This window comes from Palaemon carinicauda, chromosome 29 (assembly GCF_036898095.1).
Source record: "Palaemon carinicauda isolate YSFRI2023 chromosome 29, ASM3689809v2, whole genome shotgun sequence".
NCBI lineage: Eukaryota > Metazoa > Arthropoda > Malacostraca > Decapoda > Palaemonidae > Palaemon > Palaemon carinicauda.
The window spans coordinates 69489993-69509005 of NC_090753.1; the positions used below are offsets into that span (position 1 = coordinate 69489993).

Genomic DNA, 19013 nt, shown 5'->3' on the forward strand with positions numbered 1-19013 from the left:
ATCAAATATAGGTAAGATTGACAAGTGACGTGAGGCAGGCTCATGAGAAATGGACCTTTTTCAATGAGGTCAATAGAACAGTGGCTGAAACAATCACTGATGAAATGAGAGAGAAACAACATTGTGAAGAAGATTGGGAGTTTAGGAAAGAAATGGTCCAATGAATCAAATTTATGTAGTGAAACCCTATTCGGGAGACAAAAATTAAAGTCCCCAAATACAAAGGCAACCCTTTAGGAGGGACATGGTAGATATGTAAATAATGAAAGGAACTAAGTAACAAGACTATTGGGAGAGGCCAAATGATAAAGTGCCGAGATTGTACGCAAATATGCGAACAGCACACTCATTAAGAAAGTTATGATGAGTAGATGAGAACTAATGTCTACAACACAAAGGATAAATTGTTGGGTCTTCAATTTTATGTCGAGAAGCAAGTGCTTCGAGAGGTAATATAGCACATGAATTCTAGGGTACGATCAGGGAATGGGACGACCAAACAATACACGTCACCTATATTACTCTAAGACACGACTGAAGATACCTGATACACAAAACATTGGAAAGAGAGGTTGAAAATTAGATAGAAACTATCTTGAAAGGTTTGAATTTGACTGTCGAAGGCAACCATTAAAATAAAAGTGTACTTAATTGGACCCCTATTAAATTCTTCTGTTAATTGAAATAAAAATGTACATTCTAAACTTAATGGTAAAAAATCTATTATCCATTTCTCTGATCTAAGCCAATTATAAACATTGATCTCTTTAACTTGTTCATCTGATTGCTGGACATGCAAAGAGAACCTCTTTTGAAGGTAGAGCAACTAGATTACAAAAAGTGATTGTCAATCTGTTGATGACTGTTACCCAAACACCTTATGTAAGTAATTGTAAAAAAAGATGCAACAAAGTCAGTGTATTGTATAATCAACCATATTTCTGCAAATACTAGTTTATCAATTTGCCTGTCTTTATGGATACAAGTCTTATCAAATACACTGTACAGAATTATATAGTATCCAAACCTGTTAAATTAACCACAAGACAAATGGACATTCTATTAAAAGATATATATAGACAACCTTGAATAAAAATATCACACGAAAAACTAAATCTTATATTAATAACAGAACCAAATTTATAAAACACTAATAAAAAACCAAAAACAATAATAAGTCAATGGACCTTTTCAACAACTAAAATAATTAGTGCCAACCTTTTCAGTGATCAAAGCCTCTTGATGCTGCAATTGTGACAGTCTCTCCAAGAGTTGATCAGCATACGATGCCCCGTGCAACTGCTTTTCTTTTGCACGTTCGAGCTTCATAGCTCGATACTCGAACCGTTCCTGCCACTCCACCAGCTCAGCATCACTGTGAGCCCCGACACACTGCCCTCCCAGTCGGCAATTGTGTGTATCCTTAAAAGTCGAACACAACGCGTACTCGTCGGCACTGAGACCACGCGGCGGGGGTCGATGCGTCCAGTCCCGACCTTCGTCAGACATGATGGTCGTCTGGTGGTCCTGCCCTCTGCAGTGGACCTGCAGCTCAACCTTGGTGTTAAAATACACATTGCAGTACGAACAGTGAATGCGATTCACCGAAGGCGGAGATTTCTCCTTGTTTGCTACCTGGACCTTCATGTTTGCAGATTTATTATAGCCTCTTGAATCTTGTAAGTCTTGTGGGTCTAGGCTGGGGCTCTCTGGTTTGGGTTGCCCGGGTGGGGTTCGTAAATTTTTGTTTCGATTTCTAGATACACTCAAATTTCCATTAAGTTCACAAACAGATTCAACATTAACTTTTTCCATTTTAATCTAAAAAAATTTCCATCGAGATCGAAGCTATACACAACAAGCAACAACACACGCAAATTAAGTGACTTGCGGATCTATTAAAGTCCTAAACGGCGCTCTACGAAAGCCTTCTTCGAATGCAATTTTACAACTAAAGCAAAAAACTGCTGAATTTCAAAATAACTAAGAAACAGTGTAGACAGCGCATGTACAAGGACTCGAGGTAAGAATAATTGGTTATCAACGACGAACAACAAACATCACAATAGTAACTATCCGTTTTCTTCTTTTTTCTTATCAGCAGGTTTCGTCCATACCCCATCTGCCAACACCTGTAATAAACAAAGTGATTAAATTCTAAAATCACTTCAAAAGAAGAGATATCAATCTTTGAAGAATAAAGCTTAAATTCTAACATAACTTTAAAAGAAGAGAGATTACCAATGAAGAATAAAGCTTAAAGATACAAAATAATATAGCTGAAAGAATGTAAGTCATTTTCTTTAAATCTAGTGTTGTGAACATAATCAGCAATTGCGATAAAATGATATATGATTATGTTAACATGCAATTAAAATCTGAATTCTTTCTGCATAAAATAAATATGTTTCCAAACTGATCATCCAGGGTCATTGCAGAAAAATACAAACAAATAGGTAAATATCAACATAAACTTACCAATCTAATACTGTATATAAACATGCTTGATAAGCCTCTCATAACATTACATATGACATGTCTGTTTTGACGTTGTTACTGTTTTTAGAATGATTTATTGTTAATTTATTCTCTTCATTTATTTATTTCCTTATTTCCTTTCCTCACTGGGCTATTTTTCCCTGTTGGAGCCCCTGGGCTTGTAGCATCTTGCTTTTCCAACTAGGGTTGTAGCTTGGATAGTAATAATAATAATAATAATAATACTCCGTGATGTTTCAATTTCCTATCTAACTTCTCTGAAAATTTGAGTTATACTGTATTCTTAATAACTAATTTTTGCTATCAAGCAGAAACTGAAGACAATGAATAGGTAGAACACATTCAAAATAAACAGTTGGATCTCAGAAAAACTAAAAACCACAAAAAGCAAATAAAACAGCATACGAAGCTATAATGATCTCTTTCATCATCATTTTGAAAGCCTTAACATTCTAACAAGACCTGAGAAATGAATGGTTAAGTAAACATTGTCAGGCCTAGCCAAAATGGCATCATACAGTATTTAGTGATTAACTCGAGCAATTATCTTTGTTATGTCAATATTCTTTATGATTTGCAACATTTCTAACAATAAACATACCATACATTATGATAATTAAGGCATGGATATGGTTTTTGAGTGATTGGTTGCTCATCTGGGTGAATCCGAGTATTTAAAAATTTTATTACATCATTACTTAGGCTTAGATGAATGAAACTGATTGAAAAAAGATAAACAATAACAATTACTGAGAGAATTTCAATCATTTGTTTGCTTCTAAGTGTAGGATGTTAGATTAGGAACAGAAGTGAAAATTATAGGCTTCTCTCCTGTCAACAGAATAACAAGGACCCAAAATCTAACGCAGTTGAATAGTGTTAAACTAAAAGCACTCCAATGCTTGTTCTCAACTAAAAGCACTTCCGCTTCTAAGTGTAGGACGTTAGATTAGGAACAGAAGTGAAAATTATAGGCTTCTCTCCTGTCAACAGAATAACAAGGACCCAAAATCTAACGCAGTTGAATAGTGTTAAACTGAAAGCACTCCAATGCTTGTCCTCAACTAAAAGCACTTCCACGCTTGACATCTCACCAAGGAAGTGAACTTACAACATTGGCATGCTGGTGGTAGAGGAAGATTTGGAAAGACCAGCGCTAAGTTCAATGAAACTCATCCTTCCGACCTCCACTACCACTAAATACCACCAACCATCCTTTACTTTGGTTGTGTTGGATAACACAGGGCTTCAGTGCTGCTGCAGTGTTTGAACAAGTTCCTGAAAAAAGAGAGTTCCAGTGTTAGGTAAATGAAGAAGTTTCAAGTGAATTACGCATGATTTACATGGAACATATGATAGACAATTTAGTCCATTTCTAAAATATATGTTATATGTTATGCCTTGTTGTCCCTAACCTAAAATTCAACAACCTAAAATAGAAAAAAAAAGTCAATCAGAATAACAGTACATTTGACATTTTTTATAATTATCATTAGCACTAACAATACTTAATAATCCCCTTAATTCATACATTAATTCTTTCATCATGTGATAATCAAAATGAGACAATTCTAAAAGTTTTAATTGTCCTGTAACCAAATACTGAATTGTTAGAACTTCATAGATTCAAAATGGGTGTAAATACTTTTAATGCTAGGCAAGCTGACATGAATCTCATTTCAATGTATACTTATAAATTTATATTGACCCTTATCATGTTATTTTGATATATTTTACTTTGACTTAAATCATTAATAAACTAAAATTAAATAAAATCAATGACTATAAAATTAGGTAAATTTTGTTATTTTTATCACAGACAACAATCATATCAAGTCCTCATTCACAGACTCAAATGACCTTGTTCATGATTCAAAATGTTTGTCGAATTTGTATATATAAAAAAAATCATGAAAGCTTAGTATCAAATTTGCCTAATATATAGTGTAATTTTATCTTGTAATTCAGGCAAAGATTAAAAACAAAGACTAAAACATTGTAGAAAACATCAGTTGGATTCCCAGTTTGAATTTCAAGACAAGATTGAATACTCATATACTTTAGTAAAAAATTATGCTGAATACACAATACATAAATCAACTTACACTGTATTAAATATGTAAGATTTGAAAGCAATTTGTATTTTTCCTAACGATGCAAACCTGTTGCTATTTATAGGTATATTACTTTGGCAAAGCTGAAGATTGTGTCACGGAGGAAGTTATCTCCGGATCTCCGTCGAGAGTTGCAAACGAGTCAGCTGGGTGTGACAAGTCTGCTGGGCAAGACTAATCTTGCTGGAGGGAGAAGACTTATGGGCGAGATGAGACTGCCGCCGACGCAGCTCTGAAGAGCAATGACAGGGAATGGATGAATCCAATTCCTGCTGAAGGAATACCCATGAGGGGAAACCAAACAGGTGAAGTAAGTCTTTCTCTTGGATGGGAATAGGCGACCACTGTCTGTTGCCACTGTCAGCAATTCTTCCAGCAAGGAGGAGGAATACTGAACAGTGGCTGGTGGAGGAACTCTCCCTCGAAAGGGGGAGTGGATAAATCCAGCTCCCACCAGAGGAATCTCCTGTAGAGGAGATCAAATCTGCAGACGCAGTCGGCTATTTGTTGTTATTGGCAGAACTTTCCCTCGGAAGGGAGAGTCCCAATACCTGGAGGTGAACCTCCTGGGCACACTCTTTGTTTTCCCTTCAATGAGTTCTCTAGCCTAATTTGAAGTTCGACATCAGGTGTTGCCTGAGAAACATAGCTGAAGCTCAAATCTGAGTTGGCCCCCCCAAAAGGGAGTTACCCCTTGCCCATTACAAAGGCTGTCCTCATACCTAGAGGATTTAAATAACAGCACCGTTCGGATTCTGATCAAAGGCCAGAGGCCGAGTGGTTCAGCATTTGGGCGCACATCCCTTCTTCGATGCATTCTGGGGAAGGGACGAGGACGACGACTCCTCGGCGGAGAATCTAGTTTGACAACTGTCTCCTATGGTACGTCTCCTGCCCGGGTCCCGTAAAGATCAGAGAAAAGGGAGATCCCTCATGCTGAATCACCTCGTATCTGGCTGCACCTTAAGAGGTTGGATTCAAAGGAGTCCAATCGGGCTTGACAAACCAGAGTGAAACGGAGACCTATGAGACGTGACCACTGCTGGCTGAAACTCATCTCATAGAAAGAAGAGACTAAAGTTATCGTCCGCCTTGGACCCTGTCAATCTGCGCAAAACCTACTGCAGGCTGATAACGATGAGCATGTTTTAGGGCAGCCGTCCCTGATTAGGAAGCCCCGATACTCGCGATTTACAGTACTTCAATCCTCAGATCGTATTGTAGTATTTAACTCGAGTTGTCTCGGTGGTAACAAAGGTCAGCTACCGAGTTCGTTAGGATCAGTCAGTCGTCACGAAGTCTTCGGCGAATGAAGCCAATCCTCACGAGGTTGACACCAGGATAAAAACCTCGTGAAAACCTGAAATGCTGTCGAAACCGAGGCATCACACCTCGGTATGGAATGACTATGATCAAAGATACTACCTTGATGACAGATGTCCCGGAATCTATGAGTATGAGTCCTAGTGTAAGGGAAGTCCTGTGGACTACACGTAACTACTTATTTGACGGTATGCCTTCTCCTCGCCGAACAGTTTAATGAACTACCTTGTTCCAGGGGGAGAGGACAAAATTGGAAACATCTAAAGGAAGAACTGACTGTAGAAGCTTGGAGATACCTTACTGAAAACCATCATTCTGCCAACAAAATGTAACACCCGAGTCAGGGCGCCCAACCAGAAATTCAGCTTGCCTAGGTTAAAGCAAGAACTGCTCTCACATTTCAACAGATGGGTGGAATAAAAGAAGTGTGCGCTTTTGTAGCTGAGCCGTGGATTCTCTGTCCTTAAAAGGAGATGAGTACTTCAAACTTTTCATTCACTCAGACTAAAACCGGGTAACCAATGCCCTCAACCTTCTGCTACTTGTCCAATAATAAGGCGAAAGGGACAACGTACCCTTTGCGGAGAACAGGAACTGTCCAAGGGTGAGCCCCGTGGTGAAGCCACTGCTGCCACCCGAAAGGCGGGTTTGAAAGGCACCAATTCTTAGCATTGTTTCACTTCAAACTCGTAGGAGGGATTACTCACTACAAGGCAAACCTAACTCGAGGATGAGAAAAGGAGTTACCCCTAAAAGAGAACATCGGCCGATGGGCGAACTCAAGTAGTGGGAGAGCGTCATTGTCAGAGGGTTGGCGAACAAGACCGAGGTCAAGCTACAGGTTGGTCGTATATGCCTCTCAGGCAGAGGATCCTGTTGATGGAGGCCTGAGGTTGTTTGTGCAAGTTCCGATGGAGTGTAGGCTGACGGAGAAGTAAGAGATGCCAAAGGCATGTGTTCCTTACTTGAGGATGGGTGAATTATAGTGTCTGGAAGTACACATCTTTCAGATTCAACATGATTACGAAGTCACACTGTGTGAAACCCACCTTGAACAGAGTTTGAAGAACAAACTGGTTCAAGGCTGAGAGGTCTATGCCTGGTCTCCAGCCTCCAGATACCTTCTCTACATAGTCAACTGAAAAAGCCTAGGGACCCGCCGAGGATTTTCTGGAGAGCGCCTTTCTATATCATGGTCTTGACTTATGTCTGTAAGGCTATGTTCTTCACCGATTCCTATGTAAAGGACATAGATCTTGTCAGAGTACGAATGCAGAGTGGCAAGTTGGTGAAAGGGACGACGTACCCTTTGCAGAGAACAGAAACTGTCCAAGGGTCAGCCCCGTGGTGAAGCCACTGCTGCCACCTGAATTCCGGGTTTGAAAGGCACCCACTTCTTAGCATTGTTTTTCTTCGAAGTGTCTTCTGTAGGTTTGTGAGCTTGTCTTCCTACAGAAGCTCCAGGCGCCACAAATACCGAAGAGGAGGACTGAGCTCTGACGGCCATTCTATTCCCTAAATCTCTCACTGTACCTACATTTACTGAATATACAAAGAGGATATTTGAAAACAAATTACAGTAAGGTGCATACAATATTTAAAGGTAGTCTTCAAGTCAGCTGATTTGATTGTCGAGTAAAATGTAAATACTACAACAGTGCATATGGACACTTGATTGTGTACGTTTTTCATCTTATAACAGCACAATAAGACAATAAAACAATCTTCTGCATATTTATCGAATATACCAAGCAGTAATTTAAAAACAAATTACAATAGCATAGGTATAATATCTATGCTCAACTTCCTTTCAAGTCTGCTGATTCAATCATCAATAAAAGGTAAACACTACAAAGTGCATATGGCTGCTTGTCTTGTATGTTTCTATCATAAAATGGGTTAATAAAATTATAGAAGAACTTATTAAATAACTTTGTAAACCAAGCAAAACAACATTTACAATAACCTGACATCTATTTCTTATTTAATAAGGCTATTTGTTGAGGTCCCCTTTTTTTGTTTCATTTGTTTGATGTCGGCTACCCCCAAAATTGGGGGAAGTGCCTTGGTATATGTACGTATGTATGTATTAGTAGACTTTGGCAGCTGGAAATCGTAGGCATGCGAGTTTGGCTAGGCCTAACCTAGGACAAAATTTGACACCTAAAGATTACCTTGTTTTGAGTATTGTTCTCCTGTCTGGTCTTCAGCTGCTGATTCTCATCTTAATTTGTTGGACAGAAACTTACGGTCTATTAAATTTCTTATTCCTGATCTAGATATTAATCTCTGGCACCGCCGTTCAATTAGTTCATTATTTATGTTGCATAAGATTTTTCATAACTCTGACCATCCTTTACATTCAGATCTCCCTGGACAATTCTATCCTGTTCGTAATACTAGGCAGGCAGTTAATTCTAATAGCCAGGCCTTTTCCATAATAAGACTCAATACTACGCAGTACTCTAGAAGTTTTATTCCAGCTGTTACCAAGTTGTGGAATGATCTTCCTAATCGGGTGGTTGAATCAGTAGAACTTCAAAAGTTCAAAGTTGGAGCAAATGCTTTTTTGTTGACCAGGCGGACATGAGTCTTTTTATAGTTTATATATGATATATTGTTTTTTGACGTTAATAGTTTATATATGACATATCTGTTATGACGTTGTTACCTTTTTTAGAATGATTTATTGTTAATTTGTTCTCTTCAGTTATTTATTTCCTTATTCCCTTTCCTCACTGGGCTATTTTTCCCTATTGGAGCCCCTGGCCTTATAGCATCTTGCTTTTCCAATTAGGGTTGTAACGAAAAGCTTCTCGGAACCTAGTGTGTTCAGAGGTTGGGGACATTCTGTACTGCCTTGGATTTTGCGCAGTTCATAGTCAACTTAATCTTAACAATACAAAACATGAATAAAAAATGTCAAAATTGGAAGTAATTATTATCTTTCTTAATGATACAATCCTGTAGCTATTTAATAGGGGTATTACTTTCCGCGAAGCTGAAAGGACAAGCCATTAGAATTTAGCGAGGGTTAACTACCCATTCCGCTAGTTAGCGGGGGTGAGGGGGGTAGCTAGCTACCCCTATCACTCACACACCTGTGACTGTGATTCACTTTGCTAGGAAGTAGGAATTTAAAGGGGGAAAGGGTTGGCGGGCAAGTCTGTATAAATATCTACAGAATTGAATCTTCAAGAAAAATACAAATTACTTCCAAATTAGTTATTTGTCCTGTAACAGGAATACAAACCAACGCTATTTCATAGGGGTTGACCCACCCATTAGGGGGTGGATGTCCCTGCCAATCTGGCTTTTTGGCCTAACCCAGGGCTTCCTTATTATGTGTGATATTACACAAATAACGAAACCCTAATACCTAGTTAAACCTTGCTACGCATGGTCTGTGGCCTACACAGGCTGTGTGTTGAGTTACAGTACTAGCAATAAGACTGTCATGGTATAAGGTATAAGAAAGTCCCAATACCACCTCACCAGGGTATGGAGATGAACCAGTATTGATACAATACTAGGTTACACAAGGAAGCAATGGTTGAGGCCAGCTTGTGCAGAGGACCCATGATGCTGATTTCCCCAAGAAAGTGGAGGATAAAGAAAGGAAAAGAACCAGTCATTCCTTTTCATTCACTCAGACTAAATCCGGGTTACCAATGCCCTCAATCTTCTGCTACTTGTCCAATAAAAAGGAGCTTGAGGTACTAAACCAGCTGTTGTGTAGCCACCACAGGACCGATAGAGAACGTATCGAGCCTCCTGTGGGTCACATCTTGCAAGTAATGAGCGGTGAAAGTCGTCTGACATTTCCACACACCCGCTTACAGAACCTGCGACACAGAGTAGTTTCTTTTGAAGGCCAAGGACGTAGCTACGCCCCTAACATCGTGCGCTCTGGGTTGACATTTTGGAGAATGATCTGGATTCAGAGAAGTCATTGACCCTGCAAATCCAAGCAGAAATGGTGTTTTTTGTCATCTTCCTCTTATTTCTACCCGTGCTGACGAAGAGTGAAGGCACTCAGGGTCGAGCTGCTGATGTTCTCTTGAGGTAGCGCCTCAAACTTTTTACTGGGCGTGGAGACGTATTGAACCTACTGCTCTGTGGTAAATTTTGACATGCGGTTGTTTGAGTCGATCGTGTCTCCAGTAAGTTCTCTCAGAAGCTCCGTCAGGAGCAGCAGAAGATCTGGGAACCAGTCTGTGTGGTGCCCTAGCGAAGCTATGAGGATCACTGAGAGATTGACAGATGTTCTGGCATTGTTGGGTGTTCTTCTCATCAGACAGAATGGTAGAAAGGCGTAAAAGTCGATGTTGCTCCATCGTTGTTGGAACGCATCTTGCCAGAAAGCCTTGTGGTCTGGGACTGGAGAATAGTAAAGTGGGAGCCTTAAGTTCAGGCCTATTACAAACAATTCCACAGTCGGAGAACCCCATAAAGTCAGGACTTTGTTGGCTACTAGATGATCCAAAGACCATTTCGAACCAACTATTCGAGTTGCTCTGCTCAGATTGATGGCAACCACATTCCTCTTGCTGGGAATAATGTGTGCTGATAGTGAGATCAAGTGGAACAGTGAGAGGGAACCTTGCTTTTCCTTGGAGAGAGAACTGAAGTTCTCGGCAGAAAAGACCTGGAAAGGATCTTACCTTAACAGAGTCCATCTGCTGAGAGATCAACAATGGTTGGCGATTGTCGCATGGCTGATGGTCGCTACTAACCTTCACAAGGAAACGCTGGACAGTTAATCACTGCTGACACGTTGGCGACTGCTGGTGCATCGAAGAACGTTGAAGAGCCGGCGAATGCTAACGATTAGCCGAATGCTGGTGTGTTGGAGAGCGATGGCAAACGCTGGTGTTTTGTCAACGATCGCTGGTGTGATAGGGAGCATTGAAGTAAAATCACAAGGCCAACTGCCGCCATCCGACGAGAGGATAGATGGTTAACCAACGATCGATGAGTTGCTGATCAACGAGCCGTAGAAGAGCAGTGAGGAGAAAGCTGCTTAGGTAAACGGTGGGTTTGACGCATGGGAGACCGAAGTGTATGCGAAGCTAAGCTGGAAAAACCGCAGGAACAAGCGACAGAGAAACGTGAGCATCAGGCTGGCGAGCTGGCGAAAAGCGAGCCTGAGTTCGTCAAGAGAGGAACGGTTAGTAGGTGATTGACGAGATGCAGGTCTATGAGTAGTGCCCTGATGAGTAGGCAAACACTGAGCAGGAGCCTGACGAGCAGAAGATTGATGAGCTACAGGAGTAATACCCCTACAAATAGCGCTAGTTTGTATTCCAATTATGGAACAAAGTCAATCTTTAACATAATAATCTCAGAAATAACCTAATAAAGTAAAATTGCTTGGGGTATCTGAAATAGCTACTTTCTAATCACTTAAAATTTCCACTCTAAACAAAAAATTTTACTATCATAAAATATATAGGGATAGTTAGTAAAATTCAATACATCATATACAGTAATTTCTTCAATACAGTATTGTGGGATAATTGAGCTTTGTTACATCCATTGTGCTCATTCTATGAACTAACCCAACTTCTTAGTATTGAATATTAGTCTGTATAGGTAATACTGTACTAGATTTCACCATAAACTAAGATGTCTTACTGATATTTTGTTAATTATCTTTCGTAATTTTTAAGCACAAGTATGACGAGTACAGTCATGCATGTAAATGATGAAGCATATACAACATGTCGTGTATACAGTATAGTCATTGCAAAGGGGGGTACCAAGAAAATTCCACAAGGATTAATTTCACAAGAAAAGCATTGGCCTTACATATATTATTATCACTACTTGCTAAGCTACAACCCTAATTGGAAAAGCAGGATGCTATAGGCCCAGGGGCCCCAACAGGGAAAATAGCTCAGTGAGGAAAGGAAATAAGTTAAACTAAAATATTTAAAGAACAGTAACAGCATTAGAATTCCAATATAAACTAAAAAAAACTTAAACAAAACAAGAGGAAGCGAAACTAGACAGACTAGTGTGCCGAGTGTACCCTCAAGCAAGAGATCAACCTACAATATAGATTGTAAAAATATCCGGTTTCAAAATAAAGGTTGATTAATAGATCAGCATACAAAGGTAAACTTAAGCATAGAAAAATGAACGTTCAATTCCACTTGACTAAATCAAGAGCAGTGGCCTAACATAAAGGACCCAACCTAACCCTACATTGGCGTATCCTTACCAGGTAAGGAGAGCAACATAACATATAGGACATATCTGTTTTGACGTTACTGTTTTTCCATCCATATACCAAAGGCACTTCCCCTAATTTTGGGGGGTAGCCGACATCAACAAGAAAAAAAAAAAAAAAAAGGGGACCTCTACTCTCTACGTTCCTCCCAGCCTAACCAGGGACTCAGCCGAGTTCAGCTGGTACTGCTAGGGTGCCACAGCCCAACCTCCCACATTTCCACCACAGATGATGCTTCATACTGCTGCTACCTCTGCGGTCATCTAAGGCACCAGAGGAAGCAGCAGGGCCTACGGGAACTGCGTCACAATCGCTCGCCATTCATTCCTATTTCTAGCACGCTCTCTTGCCTCTCTCACATCTATCCTCCTATCACCAAGAGCTTTCTTCACACCATCCATCCACCCAAACCTTGGCCTTCCTCTTGTACTTCTCACATCAACTCTTGCATTCATCACCTTCTTTAGCAGACAGCCATTTTCCATTCTCTCAACATGTTACTGTTTTTAGAATGATTTATTGGTAATTTATTCTCATCATTTATTTATTTCCTTATTTCCTTTCCTCACAGGGCTACTTTTCCCTGTTGGAGCCCTTGGGCTTATAGCATCTTGCTTTTCCTACTAGGGTTGTAGCTTGGCTAGTAATAATAATAATAATAATACACCTAATTATCTGTACTAGGATTAATTAAATTAAACTGTGTTTATCATAAAGTTAGAGTAATACAGTACATGAAAACATTAAGAATAAACTTTGGTAAAATGTAAAAATATTATCATGAAGATAACTGGATATGAAATCCAAAAGGAAAAAACACTAACTTTATTCATTTTACAGGATGAAAATAAAGTAGAGCAATTGGAAGAGTATAAAAGAACTCTGTAACAAGATGATTGAATAAAGGGGAACGTGAAATGCATGGTAAGAAACGATTACTTTGTGGAGCCGTTGTGACGGTCTGAACGATGCCCCCGTCTCAGAATTCTCCTTGACATTGTATAATGGTTCTTTTCCGCCATTAGCTCGCATGAAAATAAAACATCAAGCTCGTATGTACTGGCAAGCGGTAATGTTGAGCTGCGCACGCTAACATTGCAGGAAAATAAAACATCATCCTCGTATGTACTGGCAAGCGGTAATGTTGAGCTGCGCACGCTAACATTGCAGGAAAATAAAACATCATCCTCGTATGTACTGGCAAGCGGTAATGTTGAGCTGCGCACGCTAACATTACAGGAAAATAAAACATCAACCTCGTATGCACTGGCAAACGGTAATGTTCGCACATGCACATATTATCAAGGAGAATTCTGAGACCGAGGGATCGTTCAGACCGTCACACCGTTACACAGGCAAATCCTGTGTAGTTGATAGGGCGCTGTGTATACGCCTTGTATAATTTGCAGGATGGCCATTCAAATTGGAACCCTGTTCGTTTATTCATGTTATTTGGTTTGGTTATAAACCGTTATACGTACATTTTTCCAATTTTTCCAAAAGCATAGGACCTAAACTTGCACTCAATCAGGCTTTTAATAAAAGGTATGATATTGTGTATTATGAGTTTACCGTTGTACAAACTACCCAAAATAAAATTTACAAAATACATACACCTCAATAACATCACAAAATAAGCAACAGCCTAAAATATAGATCGTAAAAATATCCAGTTTCAGAAGGAATAAAGATAAATAGATCCACGGACACAGATAAACTCGAGCATAGAAAAAAATGGCCGTTCAATTCCCCATAACTAAAACCAGAGACGTGGCCTAACATAAAGGACCCAACCTTACCCTATCAATCTACATTGGCGTATCCTTACCAGGTAAGGAGATTAACCCTTTTACCCCCATCAGGTTAAATTTCGAGCACATTTTGCTATATAATTTATTTAAATTGCTCTAAAAAGCTTAATTTTTGTCCTAGAGAGGTCAGGTTGGTCTCATTCTTTTGGAAAATGCCTGAAGTTTCTCATAAAATTATCAAAAATATGTAAAAATATGTAATTAACAGTGTTTTGCAAGAACGTACCGGTACGTCCTTTGGGGGTGAAAGGGTTAACATAACGCAGACACCTAGTCACCTCTACTAGGATTATTATTATTATTATTATTATTAAATGCTAAGCTACAACCCTAGTTGGAAAAGCAGGATGCTATAAGCCCAGGGGCCCCAACAGGGAAAATAGCCCAGTGAGGAAAGGAAATACGGAAAAATAAAATATTTTACGAATAGTAATATCAAAATAAATATTTCCTATATAAAATATAAAAACTTTAACAAAACAAGAGTTAGAGGGTGAATTTACTAGTTTATAGTGAAAATAAATTCTACGATATACCTGTTAAAATCCATGGAGAATCACACTAAGCTACTAGTCAGCTACTATAGTCATGGAAGACTGGATTAGATATGAGACGATCACAAGACAAGACGCGGGCACAAACTGACGAACAATAAAAAGTCCAGAACAAAAAAGAAGCCCTTATCTGACAAGAGGTCTGTTTGCATCGAAATAAGCCTAACCTAACCAAGGTTATCTGGTATTGCCATAGTCTTGGACAACACATTAAAAAAAATGTCAAAATTTCAGTTTTAATAAAAAGCAAAGGTTCTTAAAAGGAAATTAACTTAAGAATGAACCCAATAGGATTACTGACATTGCACCAAAAAGAAAAACTTACGAAATAAAAAGCGAACGATAAAATATGCAGCTGTCAAGAAAACTGGTTAGGCTTAGATAGAAGTGATAACATTATAGGCTTATTTCACTCGTGAAGGTTCGCCTACGGAATGAAATTTATAACAATAAGGAATTCTAGGTTAACATAAGACATTTTTAAATACAGCCGCTAAGAAATACGAACGAAATAAATAGAAATCGTTATTTGGAAAAAAATAACTTCCCGCACAATTGGACATGATCGCTGACCCCCTCATAAAAGACCTTCACTTTTCACAAAGTAACCCTCTTAAATGCATTTTATTATGAGGATTAGGGTATTTAGATATGCATAATTTCACTTTTGCACTTACGAAAGAAGAACATTAACGTGGGGAAAGAAGATCCAGAGTTGTAAATTATTTCAGACTGGTCTGGGCCTCTGACAACCAACATAAACAAACATGGCTACTAGAACCATCCATGAATGAATACGGAGAATAAAATTTAAGTTAATTATAAAATTAAAAACATATGGTGTATTTAAACATTAAAAATGTATTATAATAAATAAATAAAACAATAATAAATAGTATTTTTAATCATAAATAGAAGAATTGTATATTATTTTGACATGTTAATAAAATAAGTCAATCATAAAATTAAAACATATAGTCTATTTAAACATTAAAAATGTATTATAATAAATAAATAAAATAAATAAAACAATAAAAAAGACTATTTTTAATCATAGATAGAAGAATTGTATATTATTTTGACATATTCTCCACGAAACATTCTCCATGACCAGACCTTGGCAACCAATAACACAACAACCACCTAAGGCAAAACATTAACTAATATTCAATAATATTCAATAATATTCAATCACAATGTTCGAGAAAACAATCATATTTAATTAACTGTTATAGAATCAATAACTAAAGTCCCATAACAATTTCTTCCCATTTATAAGAAATTAATCCTCTAGGGAGACCCCCAACTACTTGAAAAGATAATAGTTGTTAATAGTTTATATATATCTCTTTTGACATTACTTTTTTTAGAATGACTTATTGTTAATTTGTTCTCTTCAGTTATTTATTTCCTTATTTCCTTTCCTCACTGGGCTATTTTTCCCTATTGGAGCCCCTGGGCTTATAGCATCTTGCTTTTCCAATTAGGGTTGTAGCTTGGATAGTAATAATAGTAATAATAATAATAATAATAATAATAATAATAATAATAATAATAATATTTGGTATTCCGGGAGTATTTACGGGACGAGTTCAATTTTAGAAAATATCTTTAATTAATTCTAAAAAGTTAAATCTAAGGGAATTTAATTGACATGGTTCATATGCATTCCCAGTTATAAGAAATTAATCATCTAGGGAGACCCTCTCTTGAAAAGATATTTGGTATTCCGGGAGTATATACGGGACGAGTTCAATTTTAGAAAATACCTTTAATTAATTCTAAATAGTTAAATTTAAGGTAATTTAATTGACATGGTTCATATGCATTCCCAGTTATAAGAAATTAATCATCTATGGAGACCCTCTCTTGAAAAGATATTTGGTATTCCGGGAGTATATACGGGACGAGTTCAATTTTTAGAAAATATCTTTAATTAATTCTAAAAGTTATATTTAAGGTAATTTAATTGATATGGTTCATACGTAATTGGCATGGTTAATGTTCCACAAGTGTTCTATCCTCCAAACTAAGGCTAATTTCACAGAAGCAGTCGATTTATGCAGTAACTGAAGCCACATACATAAACTATTCAATAGTATATATTATATATTGTATAAGATATTCTTTAACATTAAGAAAAATTCTAATGCAACATAATATCATATTGAGATTTTCATGTCTAAATATTTCAAGCAACCCACTTTTCGTATAAAAACACAAAATAAAATATGAATATTTCTTATACTATAGAACGAACATACTTTACTTACACCTATACTTCCGTTTAGTCTAGACGTTCCTGGAACTGACCTGGAACCTGGATAATGATTATGAAGTTAAGACTAAACAAACTCTTATTGAATAAAACCTAAAACCTGTTTGATATCATCTAATCATATGCTTGATGCTGGAAAGGTCGAAAACCTTTGTAAATTAAATGCGCAGAATAAAGTAATAAGTAGATTTAAATTAAATCTCAGTTCACTGTTAGCAAAACAGGTTTAGTTCAATAGTTTGGGGAAAATAAAACACGGTTTAAAACGGAGATTTTTACAGCTCAAATAAAAAAAACTTAGATAACGCAATAGTGAGTCACTGGCCGAGAAGAAAGAGTAGCACTCTATTTCACCTTTGTCTTTCCAGTGAGGATTTAAATCACTTCCAGAAATGCATTGTGGAAGTTAAATGATTCCATATTCAAAAAACAAACACCCACACACACACACACACACACACACACACACACACACACACACACACACACACACACATATATATATATATATATATATATATATATATATATATTATATATATATATATATATATATATATATATATATATATATATATCAGCCGTTACCATTCGCCAGCAGAACAAAGGTCTCAGACAAGTCCTTCCTATTGCGCCTGTTATGGCCTTTCTATGACAGTAAACACCCGCAAACTTTCTTAGACCGTCAATCCATCGTCTTCTCTTTCTTCTCCTGCCCTTTTTTTTGCAATCTCTAGGTACCCAGATATACTGTGTGTATATATATATATATATATATATATAATATATATATATATATATATATATATATATATATATATATAGTGTGTGTGTGTGTGTGTGTGTGTGTGTGTGTGTGTGGTCGAACCTACTGTCAAAAAAATGTTGCTGAAAACTATAAAAATATTTGAAAAATTTATAGAAGAAAATGCTTTAAGCACTAGAGAGAACAAAAAAACAAAATACACCAACAAGGAAGTGATAGATGTTGGTGAAATACAGTTGTTTACAAACATGCCCCTTCATGAAACAATAGAAATTATTCTCAACACGTTATTTTTCCCTACAGAAAATACCATATTTAATGGCTTTTGATTTAAGCAGTTTCATAAAACGCCTTAAACTTTTAGTAGTCGACTCTCATTTTGCAAAAAAAAAAAAAAAAAAAAAAAAAAAAAAAAAAAAAAAAAAAAAAAAAAAAAAAAAAAAAAAAAAAAAAAAAAGTATTTGCATATTTTTGATAACTTTATGAGAAACTTCAGGAATTTTCCAAAAGAATAAGACCAACCTGACCTCTTTATGACAAAAACTAAGGCTGTTAGAGTAAATCAAATAATATATATTGCAAAATGTGCTTGAAAATAAAAACTCTTGGGGGTTAAGGGTTGGAAAGTTCCAAATAGCCTGGGGATAAAAGGGTTTAAAAAGGTTGGTGGTATGGCAATGGGATAGACTTTGGGTTCTTATATTCGCAAATATATTCATGTGCCACTTGGAATATACCTCAGACAGTCCTTTAATATTTCGTAATTTTTTATAGAAGATACGTTGACAGCACTATCATTGTTCAGTGGCCACTTTCCTCTATAGTCCATTTCTTTTAGCGAGGCAGATTTGCAGAGACTCGCAGCGGTGCCCTTTTAGCTCGGAAAAGTTTCCTGGTCGCTGATTGGTTAGACAAGATAATTCTAACCAATCAGCGATCAGGAAACTTTTCCGAGCTAAAGGGGCACCGCTGCGAGTCGGTGCAAATCTGCCTCGCTAAAAGAAATGGGACTATAGTTAAGGGTAGAAGAGACTCTTTAGCTATGGTAAAAAGCTCTTCTAAGAGAAGGACATTCCAAAATCAAACCAATGTTCTCTAGTCTTAGATAGTGCCATAGCTTCTGCACCATGGTCTTCCACTCTTGGGTTAGAGTTCTCTTGCTCGAGGGTACACTCGGGCACACTATTCTATCTTATTTCTCTTCCTCGTGTTTTGTTAATTCTTTAAAGTTTATATAGTATATATTTATTTTAGTGTTGCAACCGTTCTCAAAATGTTATATTTTTCCTAGTTTCTTTTCCTCACTGGGTTATTTTCCCTATTGAAGCCCATGGGCTTATAGCATCCTGCTTTTCCCACTAGGGTTGTAGCTTAGCAATTAATAATAATAATTATGAGAAAAATCCAATGCTGACAAGTTTTTACAATATGTA

At 37.3% G+C, this 19013-nt stretch overlaps 1 protein-coding gene across 1 annotated transcript in view; it reads right to left on the reverse strand.

The window, feature by feature from the left end:
- The window catches only part of Helz (Helicase with zinc finger), a 57162-nt gene extending 41843 nt beyond the window's left edge, over positions 1–15319 (reverse strand). The window contains 3 exon segments of the mRNA XM_068352723.1: positions 1219–2132; positions 3611–3777; positions 15214–15319. Of these exon segments, the coding sequence (XP_068208824.1) occupies positions 1219–1815 (597 nt within the window). The 5' untranslated portion in view covers positions 1816–2132; positions 3611–3777; positions 15214–15319.
- Between the last annotated feature and the right edge of the window lie 3694 nt (positions 15320–19013).